This window comes from Peromyscus eremicus, chromosome 4 (genome assembly GCF_949786415.1).
Source record: "Peromyscus eremicus chromosome 4, PerEre_H2_v1, whole genome shotgun sequence".
NCBI classification, from domain to species: domain Eukaryota; kingdom Metazoa; phylum Chordata; class Mammalia; order Rodentia; family Cricetidae; genus Peromyscus; species Peromyscus eremicus.
This window is the reverse complement of record NC_081419.1, coordinates 21,909,695-21,933,422: the sequence shown is the minus strand read 5'-3', so window position 1 is coordinate 21,933,422 and position 23,728 is coordinate 21,909,695. Positions and strand designations below refer to the sequence as shown.

Here is a 23,728-nt window from a genome sequence, read left to right as displayed (position 1 = left end):
TAAGGTGGCATTCCTATGTGAATGGGGTACTGATGTCATTTAACTTCGATGATAGTATTACTGAACACAGCCCTGGAATAAAAGTTAGCATTTTAAACTAAGAGCCATCTAGTTTGACAAAACAACCTTTGAATGACCTTGATCACAGTCTTTTAGTAAGAGGTATGTTTGTACTTTGTCTCTGCCAGTTACATAGTGTTAAATCAGTCGTTTCACTTTTCAGTTATTTCTGTCTTTTAAGATCCCAAAAATCCATTTCTATGGATATTAAAATATATACAAATCATTTAATTTAGCATGTGTCATATGGCGACATTCAACAATGTTATTACTAATTATAGCATTAATTACTTTATTCCCCAACACATACAAAAATTCAAAATCTACCAACTTAACAAAGATTAAGAAATATAATTAAATGTTTGGAAAATCAAATTAAAATATTGACTAGGGAATGTGGTTTAAAACAAACACACCAGCAGTGTGCCACGCAAAAATAAACTATATCCAAACACAAGGAAGTCAGTATTCAAAGTTATTTTCTATCAGTCTTTCACACATAAACTAGATGGTCACTATATAAATGCCTTACTGGGCCTCCATTATTACACTATGATACCCTATCACAGGCTTCCCAGAGTTTGAAACATCATCTTTCATCTGGACAGTGTGCAAATCATGTTGAATAGCTTTAGGCACTTGAGAGAGAGAGTCAGTATTCTTCCCAATGGTAGGTTATTCATGCTCCAGTAATTAGTCCAATACCAATGCATATATGGACAACACTAACTGGACTTTGTAGGCTATGTATTAAAAATATAGATAAGGGATAAGAAATTGAGGCCTGGGCAGGTCTGGGAGGTGTTGGAGGAGAGAAGTGAAAAGCGACTATGTTCAAAATGCATTGTACTAATGTGTGAAATTCTCAAAGAATAGAAAAATGAAACTTAAAACAGTCCATTTCTGAGATGCTTTCTTAGTCCTTGAATTTCTTGTTTGTAGTAGTAGCAGTTTCTCAATGTGCTGTGGCTCAGGGTGGGGCAAGAACATCCTAGACCCATGTGTTAAGCAGCTTTCTGCCAACCATCACTGTGTAAATCTTCATTCCTTGGCCTAACTTCATGTTAGCGTGGCTGCCAAAGATGTCTGATGCTTAATCTACAGCCATGCAGGAGAGATGTTCCTAACAACCTAAGAAGAAGAAAAGAAAGGAAGGAAGGAAAGAAAGAAAGAAAGAAAGAAAGAAAGAAAGAAAGAAAGAAAGAAAGAAAGAAAGAAGGAAGGAAAGAGAGAAAGAAAGAAAGATAGAGATTATTATTATTATTATTATTATTATTATTATTATTATCTTGTTTTGCTTGGAGAATGTTTTAGCATACATTCTATCTTGGTTGTCACTAGCCATCACTGAGCCACATGTCCATACCCTACCTTCATTGCCTTCACACTAAGAATAAGTGTTTTCCAAAATGATAAAACTTGGTAGTAATAAGCAATATCCTATGTATGCCTTCTTCCCTCATTGTCAACCAGCTCCTAATTGTAGCTCTTTCCCCTGTGGGAGTTGTTGCATTTTGGTGCTCTTCCTACAACACACAGATAAACCTATAAAGAACCCATATCACATTAATGTAAATATTCATAATTAGCCTACTTTTCTCATAAGCCAACAATTATATGTGAAAGGGGACCCTATGCATTAATTAATGACTATGTTTAGAACCTTGAAAAATATGTACACACAATTTAACAACGTGCTTTAATATCAAAGTAAGTATTCATGATAAGTCAATTTGTGCAGTTGTTAAAACGCAGCACAATGGGTAAAAGAGACACTGCGTAGTTCCTGAAGAGCTTAGCCATCTGCTTCCCTTCTCAGGGAGGCAGAGATTAGAAAAAGCATGTGAATTTTGATACCTCCTGGGAGACTGGATAAAGATCACATAGGATTTAGTGAATAGAGCTTGCAAAGAAACACCAATAATTCTTTTCTTTTACATTTCCAAAGGAGGCATATCAGGATTTTACCCTTCCTTCACACTGTACATGAAATAACTCTGTCTATTGTTTCACTGACTGGGCTTTGAGAAAGCATTGTTAGAAAGAAAATACAGTGTTTTTACTGAAATATCAGAGAACACAGAACTGCAAAGCACTATTCAGTGGTAAGAACTGGAGTCAATCATGTTGAAGTAGGGGCTTGATTTCACTGAATTCCTGTATCCTCTGCCTCATACTAAAAAAGACCTCAGGAGTTTCACTGGTGTGTGTGTGTGTGTGTGTGTGTGTGTGTGTGTGTGTGTGTGTGTGTATGTGTGTGTGTGTGTGAGAGAGAGAGAGAGAGAGAGACAGACAGACAGACAGACAGACATAGACACAGACAGACAGACAGATGGATTTTTTTAAGTTCAGAACAAGTCACTGATTTTCTGTTTTGGAAAAAAGCAAGATGGCAATCAGTTTTTAATTGGTCAAAGAAAATTTTCTAAATTTTTATTTGGACATAAATTGTGAAATCAGATGGTTTACAGAGTGATTTCCTCATGGTCATTAAGACAGCTGTGACAAAGGAGCAAGACCTCTCCCTAGGAGTAATGCAGTAATTCCTTAAATTTTGGTTTCATTTTGGTTATATGGAAGGTGTTTTTGTGAGCACAAATGAATTGCCACTTGCAGCTCCAAAATCACTCGGTGCTTAGTAAGGTCCAAAATACATGAGAAATTGGTAATAATAATTGGAAGCTCAAAGACACAGGATTAATTTTTCATAATCAACATTATCAGAATTTTTTATTTCTTCATCTACAAAATTAAAAGCCATCCATGTGTATACACACATACACCATACACGCACAAGTACACACACATTTATGTGCACACACAAATATACATACGCACACATGTGTACACATATGCACATACACAAACACACACACACCCTTTCCCAACCCCTGGAAGTGGTGGTTATATACATACAGTTCTGTAATGTGCCTCTAAGAAGATCTTTACTGGCACCATTGCCCTGTGTCAATGTATTTTAACTGATATTTGACATTAAAGAGAAGGAAGTAAATTTATTTTAGTGTTTAAACAACAAAGTTACTAAGTAGAAAATAGCTCTAAATTCATGGTAAACTAGCTAACAATCTGCTTGTTTTCTGATAATTTGTTCAGAGTTACTTTTGCTGTGTCTTGAAGTGATGTGTGCCTGGGGCCTGTTTGAGGCTGGTTGTTGTTGTTTCATAGAAATTCACCACAAACTCGGTGTCACAGTGCCACAGAGTTTTATAGTTCTGGTGGCCTGAAGTCTAAACAATGTCCCAAGACTGAGTCCTTTTGAAGACTCCAGGTAACTATCTTCTTTTCTTTGTCCAGCTTCTAGAATCCTCCAGGAACTTTGTTGCCCATTTTCTTAGATTTCAATCATGAGCTGTCATTAATGTTCTTTTTTTTCTAATCTGTTGTAATATACTGCATGATTATGTGTCATTTCCCTAAATATCAAGAATAAACTTCCTATCTCAGAAGCTTTCCTTTAATTGTGCTTGCAATGTTCTTTTTACTATGTGAAATGGTGGGTGTGTGGGGCATATGAACTGAGACGTGACTTTCTTTGGAGTTCCACTGGTAATTAGTCAACCATGAGGGGTCGTATTGAATTTCACTCTTAAATGATTTGTCTCTATTTCTTTTAGCCTCAAGGATGACTCAGCTCCAGGCACAGTCACAAGCCAGTTTCAAAACTGAGGAACAATTGTACTCATTCTGTGTTGGTTCATGCACATATGTCAGCAATGTAATTATGCTCCTCAGTTATCACAAGCTTTCCAAATGACAATGAGAATTGTTAATTCCAACTCTTGTCTCATATTCTTCGATTGAAACACAGACATTCTTCAGTATTCAGAGCTCTCCTCCTTCTCACCTAGGTAAAGTTTTCAGGGTGGATTAAACAAAGACAAATGGCAGTCTGCATTATAACTGCACGATGCTTAAGGTTGACTTTTAGTCAACTACTCACTTTCTTTGGCAAAACAAGTAACAGGCCATTTTTAATGTATCTGCCTCATCTATATCCTTCAAAATGCATAGGTTTCAAATGCAGTTTAAAATGGTGAGTTACATTTTATCTCACATTCACAGTTACAACATTCTTAAAGAAAGGATACTTGAAAAACAACAAACAGAGCCCACCAAGCTGTCTTTACCATAGTTGTCTAAATTGCTATTGCTCACTAGTTACAGGAGGTGGAAAACACCAAGTCCCTCATGCATTTGTTTTTTAGCTTTCATGGATGCTTTAATTTTACACAGTATAATGTGCATGACTTAGGGTATTTTATTATGACCTTGGGAGAACTTAGTTTTATTTTAGCGATTAAATAAATGCATCCATCATTCCAAATGTACAATTTAGCACCAGTACTGTTTCAGCTTTAGTTTTTCCTTCTCTGTGCAAAATTATGCTATAAATACGTTAGAAATGTTTATATTTTGCATTGAAGTCTTTTTTTGAAAAGTTGAATGTCACATTATAATGCACTATGGAGTTTGATGGGAATTTTGAAGCACACACACATATCACATATATATATATATACACATATTTGTGTATATATGTGTGTGTAATATATATATATATATTATTTATTGTAAGCATGGCATTATCATATCTATCCCCCTAAGGTTTCAGCATTTCTTTATATGGACATTGTTTTGAATCCTCTCCTGTAGGAATGCAATACATTGTTATTAACTATATTCACCATAGAAAGAACAAAATATTAGATCTTATTTCTCCCATCCAACTATAAGATTTTGCTTGCTGGCCAGTTCTCCTCACTGTTGTCCTTTTGTAGCTTCTGGTAACACTCTTCTATTTTCAGTTTTTATGGGACCAGCTTCCCGAAATTTCACACAGAAGTAGTATGCACATTATGTGCCTTTGCAGTGTCTGCCTTATTTCACTGAGCACAATGTTCTTGTTTTGCAAATGTTGTCTTCACTGGCAAGATTTTAGCATTTTTATGTATTACATATGAAAAGCATTCCACTGAATGTACATACCATAGTTTCTTTTACTATTAGGTGGATCTTAGTATGTTCTGTTCCTTGGATATTGTAAATAGTGCTGAATGAAGCCAGGATGAAAGATGATCCCTTGACATCTTCTTAGAGTACCAACATAGGGTCTAAGGCAGCTGTCTGTCCAGGCGCTCATTACCCAAGAGTTGCAACACAGTAAATGAAACTAGAGTTTTGGGTGTCTACATTAAAGTGTTACATGACTATGGACAGTAGGAACAAAAGATGGTTCCATAAGAAAGGTATAAAGAGGCAGAGGCAAGATTGCCACAAGATTGAAACCAGATGATATTTTTAATAAGTCCCAGGTCAAACAAGGCTATACAATGAGATTGTATTGTACAAAAATGAAGCAAGAAAATGGTCCTGCCATGTTGGTCCTGGGATCAAACTCAGGGCTTCCAACTTGGTGTCAAGCTCCTTTACTGGCTGAGCTGCCTTTCTGGTCTTCAAATATTTTTTGAGGGTTGGAACTAGCTTTACAGATCACAAAGCATGCTCACCAGGTAAGCATTACACATTAGACAACCATTGTATTTAACATGGGAAAGGACATTCCTTATAAACAAAGCTATTTTGGTTACCTAGTGACTTTGAGGCCAACCTGAGGGCTATTTGAAATTTTGTCTCAAAAAAATACCACCACTGCCAACTCACTACTGAGTGGTCAAATGACAGTAGAAGAAACTATTAACTAAGAAGCTCCAAGGGACTGGAAAGGTAGCTCTCATGTGCTCTTGCCGAGGACTCAGGTTCAGTTCGCATCACAAAAATGGCAGCTTATGACTGCCTGTAAATAGAGTTCCAGAGCTATCCAATACCCTCTTCTGGTCTCCACAGGCTCCCCCATGCATGTGGAACACATATGTTGTTGCAAGCTTACAAACACATATGCATAGAAATAATTTTAAAATACAATTCAAAAAATAAAACAGAAAGAAACCCTCTAAGCCTATTATGTGAAATAATTTAAATAATCTTCTGGGGAATTTGTTCTTCATCCATGTACATACATGTTTCTGGCAAAAGATAAGAAAAGGGATTTAGCTACTTCTGAAAACTCAAAAATCTAGAATTGTTCCTTTAACTTTACATAAACATCCTCAAAAACTCAGGATAAATTAGTAATACTTTTATGTCTTCCTATGAGTTCTCCTCTAATAATCCAGCAGCAACAAGAGATAAAAAGCCATAAAAACACATTTTATTTTAGAAATGATGAATGTGTGTTTTCATATGAATGGTGTTAACCGTCCCATGTTTAAGTTACCAGTGAAGTATAAAGAGAATTGGTTGATTTTAACTAATTTCTGAAAAGTCATAGCACCTGTCTGACACTTTGTTGTTCAGAGGTTGTTTCTGTTCTTTAACTGAGTTACCCCTTGTTAAGCATACTTTCCTGTGTCCCTGGATCATTAGCTGTTGAATACATATGTATCCCCTCACTGTACCTTAGATTTTAAATTTTACTATCAGAGTTTGCAACTTATATTGGCTCTAAACTTCTCTATGATACCTTGCTAAAAACAACATTCTCAGTAGTGTAACACATTATTCTAAGGGCAATGACATAACGTTATTGTAAATTGATATGGCAAATTTTGGCAAAGATGAAGGATACTCAGAAGAAATCCTCATTGAATTGATAGATAATAGTTTTGATGTTTGAACTGATAGTCCCCATATAAAAACATCTATATTATCAGTTCATCTGATAAGAAAATAAAAATGAACTATTAATGGCAATTAATATATAATATTTCTCTCTACCACTGAAGTTTAAAAAAATACAAATTACAATAAAATTTTAAAAATTCCTGTTTCCATGCAAGCACAAACATTATCATACTAAGATCTTACTAATAACACAATGAATCTATATTTAATAAGCTGTGGGCCAGCCTTCCTTATATTTCCCCACTCCGATTCAGGTCTGTTCCGAAGAGTTACACATGTGCCGGCTGCCGTCTTTTCCCGTAGGGATGTAAGTGAGCAGCCCTCACATCCACATAAACCTCTTGTTTTAATTACAGTGAAAGACACTGTGTTTTCTACAATAGAGGGGTTATTTTACAAAGATCTGTCTGACTATCTCACAAGTGTGGGCTGAAGCATTAAACGGGATGAGTGGAAAGCTCACATCCATATGGTATGGTGTGCTTCTGATTAAAAGAACTGAAATCAGAAGATGTGTTTTTAAATAATCACCTCAAAATACTGGAGAAAATCTTAAGGTTATATTAAATTCTTCTACAATGGTACTTGAAATGTGTGCTTGAAAAATAAACAGATGGGTATAGTAAACTTTTAAATGTCATTTCCTAAAGATATCAAACTGCTCCCAAACTGCTCCAAAATAAAAGTGTTGTCTTGTATTATATCAATTGTGTGTGTTCTCCATGTACATGTATGCGCACACATCCATACCACAGAGTACTTGAGGCGGTCACAGGAGGCTTTTTTTGCCTCTGTGCTTGACCCTTTCCTGAATCTCAGCTACTCTAGTGGAAAGTCTAGTCCTTGTCACTTTTAATTCCCCCTCACTTCTCTGTTGCACACGCTGCCTCCTGTAGCTACAACTTCCCGCACTTACAGCTTGTTTGCTTTCAAGATTTGATCATTCTTCTGAAATTTAGACAAATATTTTGCCGTTTATATGTATTCATTCTTGAATGTCTCCCAAGTATACCAGATTCTGGGTGTATTTCAAAAAGAATTGAAAGGGCGAACAATTGTGATTCAGAATTTCAATCAAGATTCTGATATCTAAAGTGACAGTGGACATGGTGTTTTCTTTCAGTTTCCTCATAAAATACAGTGTTTAAATTCTGTTCCAGCAGTATGTGTATCCATTCCACCACCTCATTGATCTTCTCATATCTGCTTTCACTTTGTGTAGTTCATTTGCAGGAACTTAGAAATCCCAGGCCAAATCCCCTCATTGTATTCCCACCTCTCCACTAGTCTTGCAGAGGTCTTGTGGTATTAAGTAAAATGCACAAGCTTCATTTGTCCCCCACAATCCTTTACCATTTCACTTTGTTTACTTTTATTTAATCTTTTCTTCATCACCCTGCCCTCATTGTTCCTTTGATTTTTGACTACCTTTTAATTAGGCTGTCATCTTTAACACATTGTCTTTTATTCAGAAGAATGCCAAGGTCAACCTTTAAAAGCTCTGGTCTCATCTGGTCACACTCTCAGTCACATCTTCCATAGCATCATTCTTAACATTATTCTTCACTGCCAGTCCCCACCTCTTAATTCTTACTGTTTTCCAAAGAACTTATTTCTTGTAAATACATTCAAGTCATTTCCCTCTGGTTTGTTCTATCCTTGCGCAAAAACATAATTGAAGATGCACTATTACAGGTAAATCAGAGTTTTAGTTGTTTGTATTTTTTGCTTTCACCCCCCCCCCAATGCCTAGACAAAGATTTGGTGACTGTCATCATTAGCTCCATCTGTCAACTTGACAGGAAAGTAGAGTCATTTGGGAAGAGAAAACCTCAACTGAAGAATTGTTTCCATCACATTGGCCTGTGAGCACATCTTTGGAGGCATTTTCTTGATTTCTATTTGATGCAGTAGGGTCCAGCATCCTGTGGTCAGGGTCGTCCCTAGCTATCACTGGGCCTGAACTTTCTAATAAAAATAGATGAATATGAGCCTAGATGCAAGTTGGTAAGCAGCATTCCTCAATGGGCTCTGCTTCAGTTCTTGTCTTTAGGACTTCAGTTTCTCCCATAGCTTCCCTCAACAATGGACTGCAACCTGTAAGCCAAATAAACCTGTTCCTTCCCAAGCTGGTTTTGGTCAGTGTTTTCTTACAAGGAAAGAAAGCTAACTAGGGTGGGAATAGAAAGGCTTTTGAAGTATATTTTTATATTATTGTTTCTTTCAATCTCTATGAGAGACAGACTTCTGTGACTCTAGGTACTTTTTATTTTTCTAACTTTATGACTTACTTTGATTTTAAGACACCATCCCTCTAGCCAGGCCTGGTGGCACACACCTTTAATCTCAGCACTTGGGAGGCAGAGGCAGGCAGATCTCTGAGGCCAAGAACAGCTTTTTCTACAGAGTGAGTTTCAGGACAGACAGGGCTATACAAAAAACACTGTTTTGATAAAAGAGAGAGAGAGAGAGAGAGAGAGAGAGAGAGAGAGAGAGAGAGAGAGAGAGAGAGAGAGAGAGAACAAAACAATAACAAAAAGACTTGATTCAAACATCCGTTTCCAAGCTTATACACATGAGATTATATAAATTATTTGAAATAGTCATAAATCTTTAAGTCTTACACTTACGATTTCCAGCAAAATATTTAAGTTCCTACTATGTTTTAGCTACATCATCTTGGGCACTTCTGCAGGCAGCTGCATAGTCTCTGAACAAAAGGATACAAGACTTGTATGATTAAGCTTTGTTTAGCACTTCCTAATGTTTTAACATCCTCTCCACAGCAACCAGGCTGCCCAAACCTCCACTGACCAATGCTTCTGAGATGCTCTGTTCCAATGTCACAAACATTTGTTCATGCTCCTCCATACTTCTTTATACTTACAACACAACAAGAAGTTACTAATGTGGACTTAGTCAGGCTGTATAGTATGGAAAGACTTTCAGTAGGTACTGTGCTTTTATCCCTCTCCTTGTGACGACTGTTAGCAGGTTGAGAGAAATAAAGGAAGAGAAATCTGTCATCTGAAGGTAATAGAGTAGTGACAAGCCCTCAAACCATCCACTGTGGATTTTTTAGAGTAAACATGGTTAATAGCATTTGACCCTCTATAATATTTTGAGCTTTTCTTAGAAATTTATATTGTTATTCCCAATTATTTAAATTATTTTATCATAAATATCATTTTATCTTTACACATAAGCATACAGTTTTGAATTTCATCCCAAAGTTTTTCCTAAATGAACTCCAAATATTATGTGACTGCCTTAAGCCAAATTTAAGTTTTGCCCCACAACATGTGAACATATTTATAAATATGATATAACATTATTGAGTGAAAAAATACAAGTTTAATTAGAATACAATTTAATATGCATTCACTTCAACTGTAAATAGAATATCCTATTGTAACACAAATCTTAAAATACTGTATTATGTAACACAAATTGTTAAACTTTCTTATTAATAAAAAAAGAGCCAGATATTGAGGTAAGTTCTGAAAGATCACAGAGACAGAATAAGCCACAGCCAACCTCACCTTGCCATCTCCTCAGCTGATCCTGTTTCCTCAGACTGAAAGCCTCTGGGTCCTCACCCCAAAGGGTCTTAGCTGAACTGCCTCTAAAAAGCTTCTAGTTTCTGGTCCTCATACCTTATATACCTTTCTGCTTCTTGCCATCACTTCCTGGGATTAAGGGCATGTGTGTTTCCCAAGCAAAGACATGAATCTCAAGTGCTGGGATTAAAGGTGTGTGCCACCACCCTTGGCTCTGTTTGCAGTGTGGCCTTGAACTCATATAGATCCAGATGGATCTCTGCATCCCAAGTGATAGGATTAAGGGTGTGTGCCACCGCTGTCTGACCTCTATGTCTAATCTAGTGGCTGTTCTGTTCTCTGATCCCCAGGTAACCTTTATTTGTTAAGAGCATGAATAAAATATCACCACGTCCTATTGTCCATTTACCCAGTGCCTGGCCTCCCTTAAGGAAATGCTTAAGTAGTATCTTTCGATTTCTCTCTCTCTCTCTCTCTCTGTGTGTGTGTGTGTGTGCGCGTGTGCGTGTGCGTGTGCGTGTGCGTGTGCGTGTGTGTACGCTCACATGCACTTGTACGTTGGGGAATCTGTCTGTCTGTCTGTCTGCCTGTCTATATTTGTGTAGAGTATGGTGCTGGGGAATAAACACATGACCTTATAGACATTAGGTTCCTGTGCTAGCTAGTTTTATGTCAACCTTATACAAACTGAAGACATCTGAGAGGAGGGAACCAAAACTGAAAAACAAGCCTCTGTAAGACTGGGCTATCTGCAAATATGTAGGACATTTTCTTAATTAGTGATTGATTAGAGAAGGACCAGCCAATCATACATAAGTCTATCCATGGGCTGGTGGTCCTGGGTTCTATAAGAAAGCAGGCTGAGCAAGCCCTGAGGAGCAAGCCAGTAAGCAGGATTCCTCAATGGCCTCTGCATCAACTCTTGCCTCCTTTACTGTTTGAGTTCTTGTCCTGGCTTCCTTCAGTGATAGACTACAATGTGGAAGTACAAGCCAAATAAAAACTTTCTTTCCTAAGTTTCTTTTTGGTCATGGTGTTTCATTGCAGCAATAGAAACCCTAAGGCATTTCCTCTTCTACCCCTAAGCTATATACTACCCAAATACCTATGTACTTGTTTCTTCTATTTAGTATCCTCACACATCAGTTTTAAAAATTATGAGTACACAAGTATATTATCAGATTCGTTCAGAAAAAAATAATGAATTTTACATCTTTGACTCTGTAGCATAAAACCTACGGCCAAATATAATGTATTCAAGTGACTCAATCCAAAAAACATGTGATGATGGTGATGTAGGTGCTATTGATGAATTGGGTAAACATGACAGGGTATCATATTACTTCTCAGACACTATCCTCTGTAGGAGAAAGGAAAATGTTAAAATTTACCAGCATTGAGGATGTGTGCTTGTATCTGTTTATAATAAATTTGCTGATAGTTATACTTTTGGAAAAAGAAGAAAATAAAATTTGAGATAAGGAAAGACAGCATTGTTTATTAAATCTGAGATAACACTGAGTGAAAGGTTCATCGGTATTTTGTTTATTGCTAAGGGACCAAGGAGGAAATGAGCATCACAGAGAGATGGAGTGACTGTGATTTTCACACTCACAGCCAAGAGAAACATTCCTAGTTCATGCCTGTTCAAAAGATAATGTTTTTTTTTTCAGGTAGAACCATAAGTTGGGAGTAAATATATCATGAAAAAATCAATATCCACTGAATTTACTAGAACTTCAGGAGAGACTGGCAATCTCCAATACTAACAATATTAAAAGGGAAATAGCAAATCTTGCATGTACAAACAACCCCAGAACCCATGTCCAGAGAAGCATGAAGGAAGTTTTGCTGTCTAACAGCAGAAGCTGCTCTGTTGGCAGTCAGTTTTAAAAGCAGAACATCTGTTCTATAATACTGATATTTCCTTCATAGAGCCATGATGCATCGTATCAGGATAGACAGTTAAAAAGAATGAGAAGTGGATGGGGGTGGGATTGGGGGAGGTAGGAGGTGGGAGAAGGGGGGGAGGAACTGGGATTCATATGTAAAATGAAATAAAAAATCTTTTAAAAAAAAAAAGAATGAATGAATGAATGAAATTTAGTTTCAATATTAAAGGACTATCAAGTTTTTCCCTGTTTGGAGCAGTGATGAAGATGAAATTCCAGTCATTAGCTGCTGCTCTGATACTACATGGCCTACCAAGTTCACTGGCTGTAACATTTGTAGGCCATATTTGATGTGATAAAACCTGCGGTCATAAACACGAACAGAATTCTTTACTGTTTTCAGAACAAGACTCTGTTAACCTACAGTGCAGTCAAGCCTGTCAGAGTCATGTGCTTGAGCTGAACAAGTAAAATGTAAGGAAATACTTGCTGTAGCTTTGCTCTTGAACAATGTGGCTCATGGTGATGCAGATGTTGCTGTGCAACATCTGTAAGCTCTTCTGTTCATGTTCTGACCACTCATACCTGATTTCAAACCATTTGCCTTTTCAGATCAGCAGTTGTGTGATCCTGGTGAATTTCTTTGCCACGACCATGTGACTTGTGTCTCTCAGAGTTGGCTGTGCGATGGGGACCCGGACTGCCCTGACGAGTCAGATGAGTCTTTAGTCACCTGTGAGTAGAAAGGCTCTTTGCTTTTGGATTTGCCTCCGTGTGAAACCAAATGTCAGTTGCTTTCACAGATCGCTGCTCTTCTAGTTGATTTTATTTTTATTTCCTTTTAAACCTAACCTGAGAAATGGGAAATCTTTTGTTTCTGTTTTCTTCAAAATGAGTGAATGGGAGAATGAAGTGCAGTTGTAGAGTCTGAAGTACCTTTCTGCAACTGTGCTGGTGTTCGGAAACTTGTAGAGAAACAGAAACATAGCATAGCAACACAGGAGCCTTCTTCTGCTTTGTCTCATGTATCTTAGATGGAGGCATGTATAGAAGGAGGATCATTAAGAAAATCAACCTCTAGCTTTCATGTCATTTATATTAATTTTTATAACTCTACAGATTACTGAACATAATTTTTTTTTTAGAACCTACAAGACAGAAACCTTATCCCTGAGGATCTAAACCTTTATAAAATGAGATTCGGGTACCCTTGCTGTCTGTGGGTTCTAATCCAAGTTGAAGCATTTGTTACACGAAATCCCCTGAGGATTTTATTGCACTGGACATGTCGCTGCAACAAAATTGTGAATAATGATGTGAGTGCACACAGCTGAATGACCCATAGTTGTATGAGTGATCACCTGTTTTTCAGTGTGGGGACTGATTTTGATATCAATATTGAAGAACTTGCAGCATCCGTCTGTGGTACTCCTATGTCCAGATTTGCCAGCATATCAATATTATCCCCAAGACAATCACACAGTTCTGTAAAGTCAAAGTGAAGGAAAAAAAACCCATCATTGTTGTTGAATGATATTGTGGTGATAACCTTTATTGGTTCCTTTCTATGGTTTTATCTATGCACTTACTCATTTTGTAAATAGAAGTAATGCATTAGTTATTAAAATCTTGCCATTAAAAATGCAATCAGTGCTCATTAATATTCTTTATGTTTGCAAGCCTATTAAAGTTTTTCAGCATGGGTGAACGTGAATTTGTGTAATGAAGTTTCTCATCTTTACTTTAAACCCATCTTCCACAGGAAGAGGTTTTAGTTATTTAAGAAATTTCCAATTTTTACCAATTTTACATTATAAAATTTTTGGATTGGAATCCTTATAGAACATAGACCAGATTCTGGGTGTGATACATTGAAGATAAGAAAATAAGAATATTATAATGAATTAAAAATTTTTGCCAATCCCTACAATAGTATTATTTGTCAGTAGGAAAGAATAAATTACTCACACATGATACAACACAGATGAAATCTTAAAAACATTACACAAATGGGAAGATACTAGCCATAAAGATCAAGCATTTTATAACACCATTCATTGAAAGATATCATATAAAAATTTCCAATTTGGATTTCTTAATCTAGACCTTCATAATTAGTATAGTGCTTCACAGTGTGTTTTGTGAAGTCCCTATAAGCTATGCCTAATCTCCATAAAATAACGGTACAATACTATAATTACATGAATGTGAACATTTGATGTGAAAGGTCAAACATTCTGGATGGACACTTGTGAAGACTGAATTCTTAGGAATTATAATTTTGTTATGTGTACAAACAGAGACATATTATTTTTGATTTGATAGTAAAACACATTGTTTCATAAAATTTAAATGAAACTATATGGTGCAATGTATTTTCCCCTTAAGCTAGTTAGCTTTTACAATGAGAAGAATAAGTGAGAATTTATCAGGAAAGATGGAATCTCTGAAGTGAAAAATTCCAACAGGGATCAGATATTGTTGATCTGGAGATGAGGAATAGATTGGCCTACAATCTCTGATAACTGAAATGCTTTAGAAAAAAAAATGCACAGGGGACAAGAAAGAGTTAAATAAAATTAAAATATAAAGGGAATTTAAATGAACCCATGATTTCTTCCTCTCCTTGGTTTCTTTGGGAATATTTTTTCATATCTATCTGACAGGAGTTAAATTTCACTATCAGCTACTGACTCAGAAAGTTTACATGAGTTCAATTTGCCACTTGGTGGACTTCATTCTGGAAGGACTTGACTAATATTTAGGAATTTTAAATAATTTTCACTTGTTTTTGGATATGAGAAGAAATTCTTCACCCTGGAGATGAAATTCTTCCTGTGTGTAATTTGAAATATGTCTTCAAGTATCTAAACTATGATTAGAACCACCTTTAATTCCTATGAGGTAAGGAGAATAGGAAATCAGGAGAATCTCCGTCTTTATGTTCATGGCTTTCAACTCACTGTTGTTAGTTGTAGGATACAGCTAGAATGAATGTAAACATGGGAAAGGTTTCATTGTGAAATGTAAGCATGCCACCATCTGTGGCGAGGAAGTCGTCTTGAAAGGCACATTCTTTGGAGGTATTCAAATCTTAATTCCTTCCAGGATTTTCTGTTCAATGCTTAATGATTCTTCCTTTCCAACAATCAACTCCAGCTGGTGTGTGATACTTTCTGGGGATTCAAAGTTATCAGAAATAACCTCACTTCTTTTTTTCAGCCAGGAAAGTATTAACAATGCTACTTGTTCTTCATGTTTTATTAACTGCTTTATTAACATTCCGAGATATCACTTAAAGAGTTCTTTGATTATAAACCATATTTTGTTTATAATGTGATTTAATTGAGCAAAGGAGTAAAGTATAAAAATGGCCCTTGCAAATGTAGAGTTTGTAACCTGGATAGCTGTGACAATTTGTGCATTGACTTTGTTTTCTTCTTATGTAGGGTAAGTAAGGCTTTTATGTGAAGGACTCCAATAGTGACTGTTTACATTTCAGAGGCTGACAGGGTCTCCACTGAGTATTATCCTTTTAAATGTCTGTTTGTTTGTGCTATCTGCTAGCTTTCACTATGAAAAAAATTTATAATAAAAAAATCAAAAAATAATAAAGTAGGCCACAGATCAGATTTGGTTAGCAAGTTATATTTTGCCCAACCAGTGTCCAAGTATAATTTCTGAAGCATGCTGTATCTACAGTTGTGCATGCAGGTCTGTGTGTGCTTAGGTACTGTGGTGGTGTGGGGGTGGGTCAAACCTATAAAGTAAGTGAATAGTGCCCAGACCTATTTGTGGACTCATGGTTCCAGCCTGAAGCAACGTAGCATGGTCTGCAAACTCTGCATGCCTTCTATATATGCAAAGCAGTTTGCAAGGGCTGACGCTGAGTACATGCTACAAAACTGGTGGTTTACCTAGCAGTTTCCTTTTCTCAAGTAAAAAAAAAAAAAAAGTATTACAAAGAGGGACAACTTGAAATTAATCTGATCGCTCCAGTATGAACCAGGTTTCTTGATCTTTGTGTTCCACCATGCTTGGCTTGCGGTTGTCAGTCTTACCTTCACGGGCTGGCTGCTCCATCTTCTCTAGCAGACAGTTCCATTTCAAACACAAAGAAGAGAAAAAGGAAAGGAAACAGGCAAATGCCTGTTCACTCACTCTGTCGGAAGAAGAGCTTCTACTGAAATTAAATGCAATAGGTTTCTGCTTAGAACTTCTGTGCTTGAACTGATCATATGGGTCATGGGGCAACAAATATTCTCAGCAGAGGCTATTTTCTGGGTGAGATGTGAAGTAAAGGTAATTGTCTCAGTTTCTTTTCCTCTTGCTACGACAAAATACTCAGACAAAAGCCATTTCCTTTTCTCCATCTATATAGTCCAGGATATCAGTCAGGTGCCAACTACTCTTGATAGATCTTCCCCTCTCAATAAACCTAATCAGGATAATCCTCCACAGAGTTTATCTTGTTTAAAGGCATTTACGGCTCTTGAAAAGGGCACAGGTTCAAATCTCAGCACCACATAGCAGGCTCTTAATCGTCCCAATTTTAACTGCAGTTTCAGGGTACCTGACACCCTCCTCTGGTCTCTGACCATTGGACACACATGGTGCACAAAGCATACATGCAAGCACACATTCACATACATAAAAATCTTTCAAGAATAATCCCCACAATCCTGTCCAGAGTCCCATCTTGCAGTTGATTCTAGATTCCATCAAATTGGCAACACTAAATACCATAGCAGTAAAGGAAAAGAAAAGGAAAGAGTTTGAGTAGCAAAGCCTGCTGGTGGCATGTGCCACAATGTCCTATGCTGTCCCCCTTCCCACCTTCTGCATGTGGGGCAGTTTGCATTGTGTTTGAATTGCAGTTGCAGGCCCAGCTCAAAAGCCCAGTTATCTATAAATACCTTTGCTATTCTACACCTCACTTACTTTTTAATTCCTGGAAATGATAATAACTGCCTCACATTCAAGTGCTGTGTATTAACTAGCAAGATCTTCTCTCCACCTTGTGTCCCACCTGCTTGCTGCTTCTGAGAACACTGGGGGCCACTTTCCCTTGAAAGCTTTTGATAGAATATTACTTCCCCATTTGGCAGACTCTTTGTGTCTACTTCAAACCCAATTGAAAAAAATCAGCTTTATACATAGGGATGTGTCCAGGAAGAGGCATAGCCTATTACATAAAGTTATCTGAGTTGACTTACAAACAGATTTTATAACTAGATTAATGACACTCATGTATCAGGAAAACTTTGATATAGAGATTTTTATGGAGCAGGTAATTTTTTTAGTTATTGCTCAAAAAAAAAACTATGCTATTTATCTAGACATCAACATAATATTTTAAGTATATTGGTGTAAAATATCACTGATTGATGCTACCGAAGTGGAATGCTGACCTTGTTATCTGGTTTTGTTAAAGTAAAGACAGAGTTTATGGTCTTTCTTGTAGCCCTTCACTAGGATGATTAGTGAAGGCAGAGCTTGTGTTTCTTTGAAAATGTCTTCCCCCCCCCCAAAAAAAAAATACTGAAGTGAAGAAAGATTCAATTCCTAAGAAGACCCCTCAAGCCACCTAATTTTAAAGTGTAACATTATTTGAGGATCACAGAAGGTCATCTCAATACAACTGCTTCATGAAGCTTCAGGAGTGATTTTATCTAATTGAACAATGTAGTAAAAATAACAAGTCTCCCGGGTCCTGGGAACAGAAACATTTCTAAAAGATGAAAATGTCTGTAAGCCATCCAGCTGGATGTGACTCTGCATGAAGTGACCATCATTTCTATTGTGTTTCTGTTGTTGTGAGACTTTTTAACTTTCTTTAGATAGTGAGATGTTAATCAACTTCTTATATTCATATACGGACATTCCCCCTGTGGTATAAGGCATAAACCTTTTTGATAATTTCCTTCTAACTCTCTCTGATACAGGTCAGAGAAATAAAATGAGATTCATGTGGGAAGCTATTAGCAAACAGATACTGCCCTTTAAAATGTATGGTAGAATAAGGCAGTGAAAGTAGGCTACAGGAACACTAATGTGGATGAAAGTGTGGTTGGTGTTCCTAAGTAATCGTGATTTAGAGGTCACTTTGCAATGAGCTCATCTATGGGAGGCTCAGAGCTAAGCTTTCCGTTAGGTAGAGAAGCAGAAATGGTCTTACAGATTAAAGAGAAAGCAGATGAGACCCAAGAGGACAGTTTATGTCTCTTTCAATTCTTTCTGTTTTGTTCATTTTATTCTGAAGCTCCTCTCCTTAGCAGTAGAAAGGCCAAAAGCATTGACCCCTCTTTAATAATAAAAACACCCACTAAAGAGCTTGATATGAATGGGTGATGGGAAGGTGAGAAGGTATCGTGAATTAAAGGGGCCTGTCTAATGCCGGTTCATTCCCGAGCACAGTGGGCACCAGGAAAAGGTGAGATTTCTCCCAACTCTGGACCACTGTGAGATAACAGTGTCTCCGAAAGTGTCTTTGCGATTCTAAGGAAGGTTGATTGGAGGCAGAGGTGACAGAACTGAGTGTCCTACAGCTCACAAGGCAGATTCAATTCCAGAGTGTCCCAAAACCTCACCTTTCACTCTCAGTTGCTGCTCTTCGGTCCTCTGATCAAAGATTGCTGGTCCAAGATTCCAAAAGGATAGCCGTCCGTCCTTAGCAGAACTGAAACTGCAAGAATGAAACTCCGCTGTGTGAAAAGAAAAGGGGAGAATAAAACCCATGCTTTCAAGAGACTCTGTTGCTAAAATCTCCTTGGCTTAAGGGATGATGTACTGTAAACATCAGCCTTGGCAGGCTCTGCAGGGACAAATCTGAAACTGAGCTAGGAGACTTCCCGGAAACTAGTGAATCCATCACTTACCCCCAACTAATCCTGCATTGAGGGTTGGGGATGAAGGCTTCTTACGTTTTGTGGGTGAGTACATTTAATCCCAGAAGATCTTCTATTCTTTAAACTCAGAGCAAAAAATTTACATCTGACTTTGACTCAGAAGTGCTTCTAAAATGAAACATTTTGCTAAATGAGGCTTTATAGGATGTTGTGTGCCAAGAGCTTATTTCTAATGATGATGCAATTCTCTTTTCCCACTCATGACTTCTTCCATTATTATTTAAGAATAAGCCACAAACTCTTTGCTTAGTCAGTAGGGCAAGGAGTAACATCACCCTGCTAATTGATATATTGGCCCCTTTCAGATCTAAGCAATATAACTGATTTTTAATTGAATGGTTTTTTTTTTTCTTAAAAAGTTTCCTGATTGGGAGATGGCAGAAATTATTCACACAAAAAAATATACTATGCAAATTGAGTTTGCTCTGGGAAGCACAGAATCAATGAATGTAGGTTATGACATATCTTTCTGGTCACAGTTTTTCTCCTTCATCCAGAAAGATGCTCTGTGATCAAGCTCCCACTACTCACTGCCCAACCTTGAGGGGTCACATATAAGTGGGAAGCCTTCATCATTTGACCCAAATCTTCCTGGGTTTTTAAAAACAAAGAGGAAAAGAGACAGTCTCCAAGCCCTCTCACTGATAAACAGAAAAGTAAGGACTAATATAAAAATATTTCTTTTATAATTTTGATTGCAGCCAGAGCCTGAGAATTTTAATCTATCATAAATAGGAATTAGAAGAAAGCCTTGTATTTTTTTGACACGTTGCTACTTTTGGAAGGATTTTTGACATTAGTATTACTAAATGTCAGGGGTCATTGTAGTTGCCTTAGGAGAAAGGTAATGATGTTAGAGTCATCAAGGAAAAAAAAAAAAGGATACATAAACATGTTGCCAATCAAGGGCCCCACTTCCTTGGGTAGAAGGCTAGAATAGGAGTTCAGACTCTTGGCTTCAAACTGTAACACACTGTGGGGTGTAGCAGGTCTTTCTTTGTACGGCTTGCTCCCAAATAATGACACAGAGATTTGTTCATTGTGAAAGCTTAGCCTTAGCTTAGGCTTGCTCCCAATTAGCTTTCATAACTTAAATTAACCCATTTATATTCATCTACATTTTGCCACATGGCTCGTTACCTCTTCTCCATATTGTATTTCTGACTTGCTTCCTTTCTCCCTTGCAAATTACCTGCCTCAGAGTCTTCCCAGAGTTTCTATCTCTTTCTGAAAGTCCCACCTATCCTCCCCTGCCTAGCTATTGTCATTCAGCTCTTTATTAAACTAACCAGAAGGTACCTTGGCAGAAACATATCTTCACACATCTAGGCAATGCACCCTAGCTTCCACTGAGCATGTCCTGTGAAATAATAAAAAGAGGTGAATATGTGGGATGACTCATCCCTAACAGGCTTGAGGGCCAGACAGCCCAAACAAGTAAAAAAGATACTTTCTGAGAGCCAACCTAGGTCTGCCTGATGGTCTTAGCAACAGCAGCTGAAACATGATCTGGAGATGACCTGGACCAATGAGAGACAGCCATGTCACACCAGCTGATGCATATTCATCAGACCTCCCCCCAGGTTGGAGTGGAGGGTATATAAGGCTTGCCTCTTCCTGAAAAAACTGAGCTTGTTGTTTGGACATTCTCTGGAGTCTGTGTGGTTTGACTCTGTGCCTACTTGGCCCCCACCCCCAAAGGGAACAACAGCAAGGACCCTGCTAGAATTTTATATAATGATATTAAATGAGTTGCATTGGCACAATACCTTACAGTATGCTATAACAAAAATAACCTTAAATTTGTACCAGTATACAAAAATCCATACCAATGTAAAATATCTGAGACTACTAGTTGATTTTTAGTTAAAAAGTAGATTCAATAATCTACCCTTTTATCCTACCATTCCCATATCCCCCTATTTTCTTTTTAGAATGAGATCCTTGAATGTAACCTTCTTTGCTTAGTTTTTTCCCTGAACATGACCAGTAGGAACTTGCAACCAACACCCCCCCATGCCATGATAACAAACATACATAACCCACCAAATGACCAAAAACCACCTACTCTACCATTTGTGAATATAGGTGTCACGTTATTAAAATTACTTCCTGTTGTCTGGGAATGACAGCATCTTTTGGTGACCCTGAGAAATTGAGATAATGGTCAAGTCCTGAGGGAGCTAGCTGTATCATTTGTTGTCCAGACTCTGTGTGATGGGTAAGTGCAGGGCTTAACTGAAGACTTGGATGAAATAGTCTATGAGGCTAGACCATCTCAGCTAGTTGCGTTGAAGTTTTTCTGGATGCAATTTTTAAGAAACTGCAACAGAGGAATTCTGAGGGGCTGGATCACGTGGGCTACTTTCTTCTTCATTGATATCTGGTCCTTTTGTTCTTAAAACACACAAACTTTTAAAGTTAGCAAACACATCTTCATTAAGACAGGTATGGAATATGTGGTATGCACAATTCAGCTAAGGAATATTTTCTGTTTTATGTTTGAGCAGATAAAAGGCATTTGTCAACTTTATAAGTCTGTTTGGTCTGTATAACCAAACTGTAATATAAATCTCTATCCATGCCATATGAAAGGATGATATGTAATAATAAGTCATGCGGACTCTGTAGTCAACAAGATTTATCATGTCTCATCCAGTCTCAGAGCTGTTCCCATAATAGAAGGATCAGAATATACATCACCTGTCTTGTAGTTTTCTTGGTTTCTTCCCTCATGTCTGTAGCCAAGATTTTCAGGAGGTCTCCCTTGGTCAAATCTGATTATTATTAATTTTGAAAGAATCCATAGCTTTTTGTTTCTTGTGGAAACAAAGATATAACCCCTCTCCCAACATAACCTATTTCGTGACTTTCATACTGAAGTTAAAACATCCTTAAATATACATAGGCTAGTTTAATTCAACAATTTCCATTATCTAAGAAGCTGTCATTTTGTTCATTAGAATTTAAAAATTTAAAGTTAATAGCACTATATAGAATCCAGACACTGTTCATTTCCCATCCTTATATGGCCAATTTTTTAAATATTACTTTACTCTCTTTAAAGACTTCATTTTATTATTTTTAAACTACTTTTTAAATGACTGTCTATACACGTCTTTTCTTTCTTCAGTATCTAAGCATATTTTTAAGCATACTATATCCATTCAGAGGATTTTCTGTTTGTTTGTTCTGTTTTGTTTTGTTTTAGTGTGTTCTGGCTTTCTGCATGCCTTCTCTGTACGTGTGAGCCAAGACTTAAAGGGCCAGGCTACACATCATGCAGCTCTGCTTAGCACATGATGGCTGGCTTGTCTACCCTAGGATCAGTCCAGCAGGTTGCCCCACTGGTTCTGGGCTGCAGCTGCTGTGTAGTTTTCTGTGAGAGCCTAGCCTCAGTCCTTTGGCACTGGTTGGAAGCTGAGTTTATCTGCCCCAGCTCTGGGAAGTTGGTTGGCCCAAATAATAGCAGGCATTATTACCTAGTGTCAATTAGCTGGCTGCTCAAGTGCTTAGCTGCACAGCAGAGCCTCTTAAAGGAGCTATACCTCTATATACAGCAAGCACCAGGACTGCCTTAGAGACTGCTCTTGCTAGGAATCTGTGTTCACTCCATGTTTGGAACTTACTCAGCTTTTTCAGGCCCTGTGTGGATATGTGTGCCCCATTTTGGACACCAAATGTAGCAGATTTTTCTTTGGGCCGCCTGCTCCAAAATAATGACATGGAGACTTCTTATTAATTATGTAATCTTGGCCTTAGCTTAAGGTTGTTTCCAGCTAGCTCTTATAACTTAAATTGTTTTTTATAATGTAAATTAACCAGTTTATATTATTCTACATTCTGACATGTGGCTCATCTCCTCTCCTCCATACTGTACATCCAACTTACTCTTTATCTCATTAGAGAATTCCATGCCTCAGATTCCTCCCAGAGTTCCTATCTCTATCCAGAAGTCCCACCTATCCTTTCGTGCCTAGTTTTTGGCCATTCAACTCTTTCTTAAGCCAATCAGAAGGTACATTGGCAAAGACACATCATCACAGATTATCCCACAACAATGGATAAAGGTGGGTTCCTGCAAATTCCAGGTTGGATTCTAAACCCCATCGTCTCCGAATGGATTTGTCCTATATTTAAAGAGCTAATTAAGTTACAAAAAGGTCACTGGTGTGCTGATAAGAAGGGGAATCCTACACACAGGAGAGCTTGTGCAAAAGATGATGACACTGCTGTCATCTATATTGATTACTATTTAATTGTGAGTGGAGCATTTGCTTAAGCAAAAGAGTAACATGCAATTTCATAGTAAAAAGGAACATTACTTCTACATGGGCCTTTTGGAATTATGTTACATTTTCTTCTAAATGTGTACATAAGAGACAATTAGGTATTTGATTTAAATTACATGTTGTGTATTTTCATTTAAATATGAAGAGAAATGCCAAATACATTTATTATAACCACTTAATATAATTGATCAACCTAGGAAACCATCATTCAGCAACTATTTACTGAGGGTCAACAGTGCTGAAGGTGCTTATGAGTACATAAAAGCAATAATGATATGGGTATAAACCCATGCTACTAGGCCATTTCTCATTTT

At 37.3% G+C, this 23,728-nt stretch overlaps 1 protein-coding gene across 1 annotated transcript in view; it reads left to right on the top strand.

Moving 5' to 3' along the window:
• The first annotated feature begins 12,724 nt into the window (after nt 1–12,724).
• Lrp1b (LDL receptor related protein 1B) overlaps nt 12,725–23,728 on the top strand; it is a 1,617,914-nt gene continuing 1,606,910 nt past the window's right edge. Inside the window, exons 1-2 of the mRNA XM_059258831.1 lie at nt 12,725–12,764; nt 12,827–12,949. Coding sequence (XP_059114814.1) covers nt 12,725–12,764; nt 12,827–12,949 — 163 coding nt within the window. The remainder of the gene's footprint in view (nt 12,765–12,826; nt 12,950–23,728) is intronic.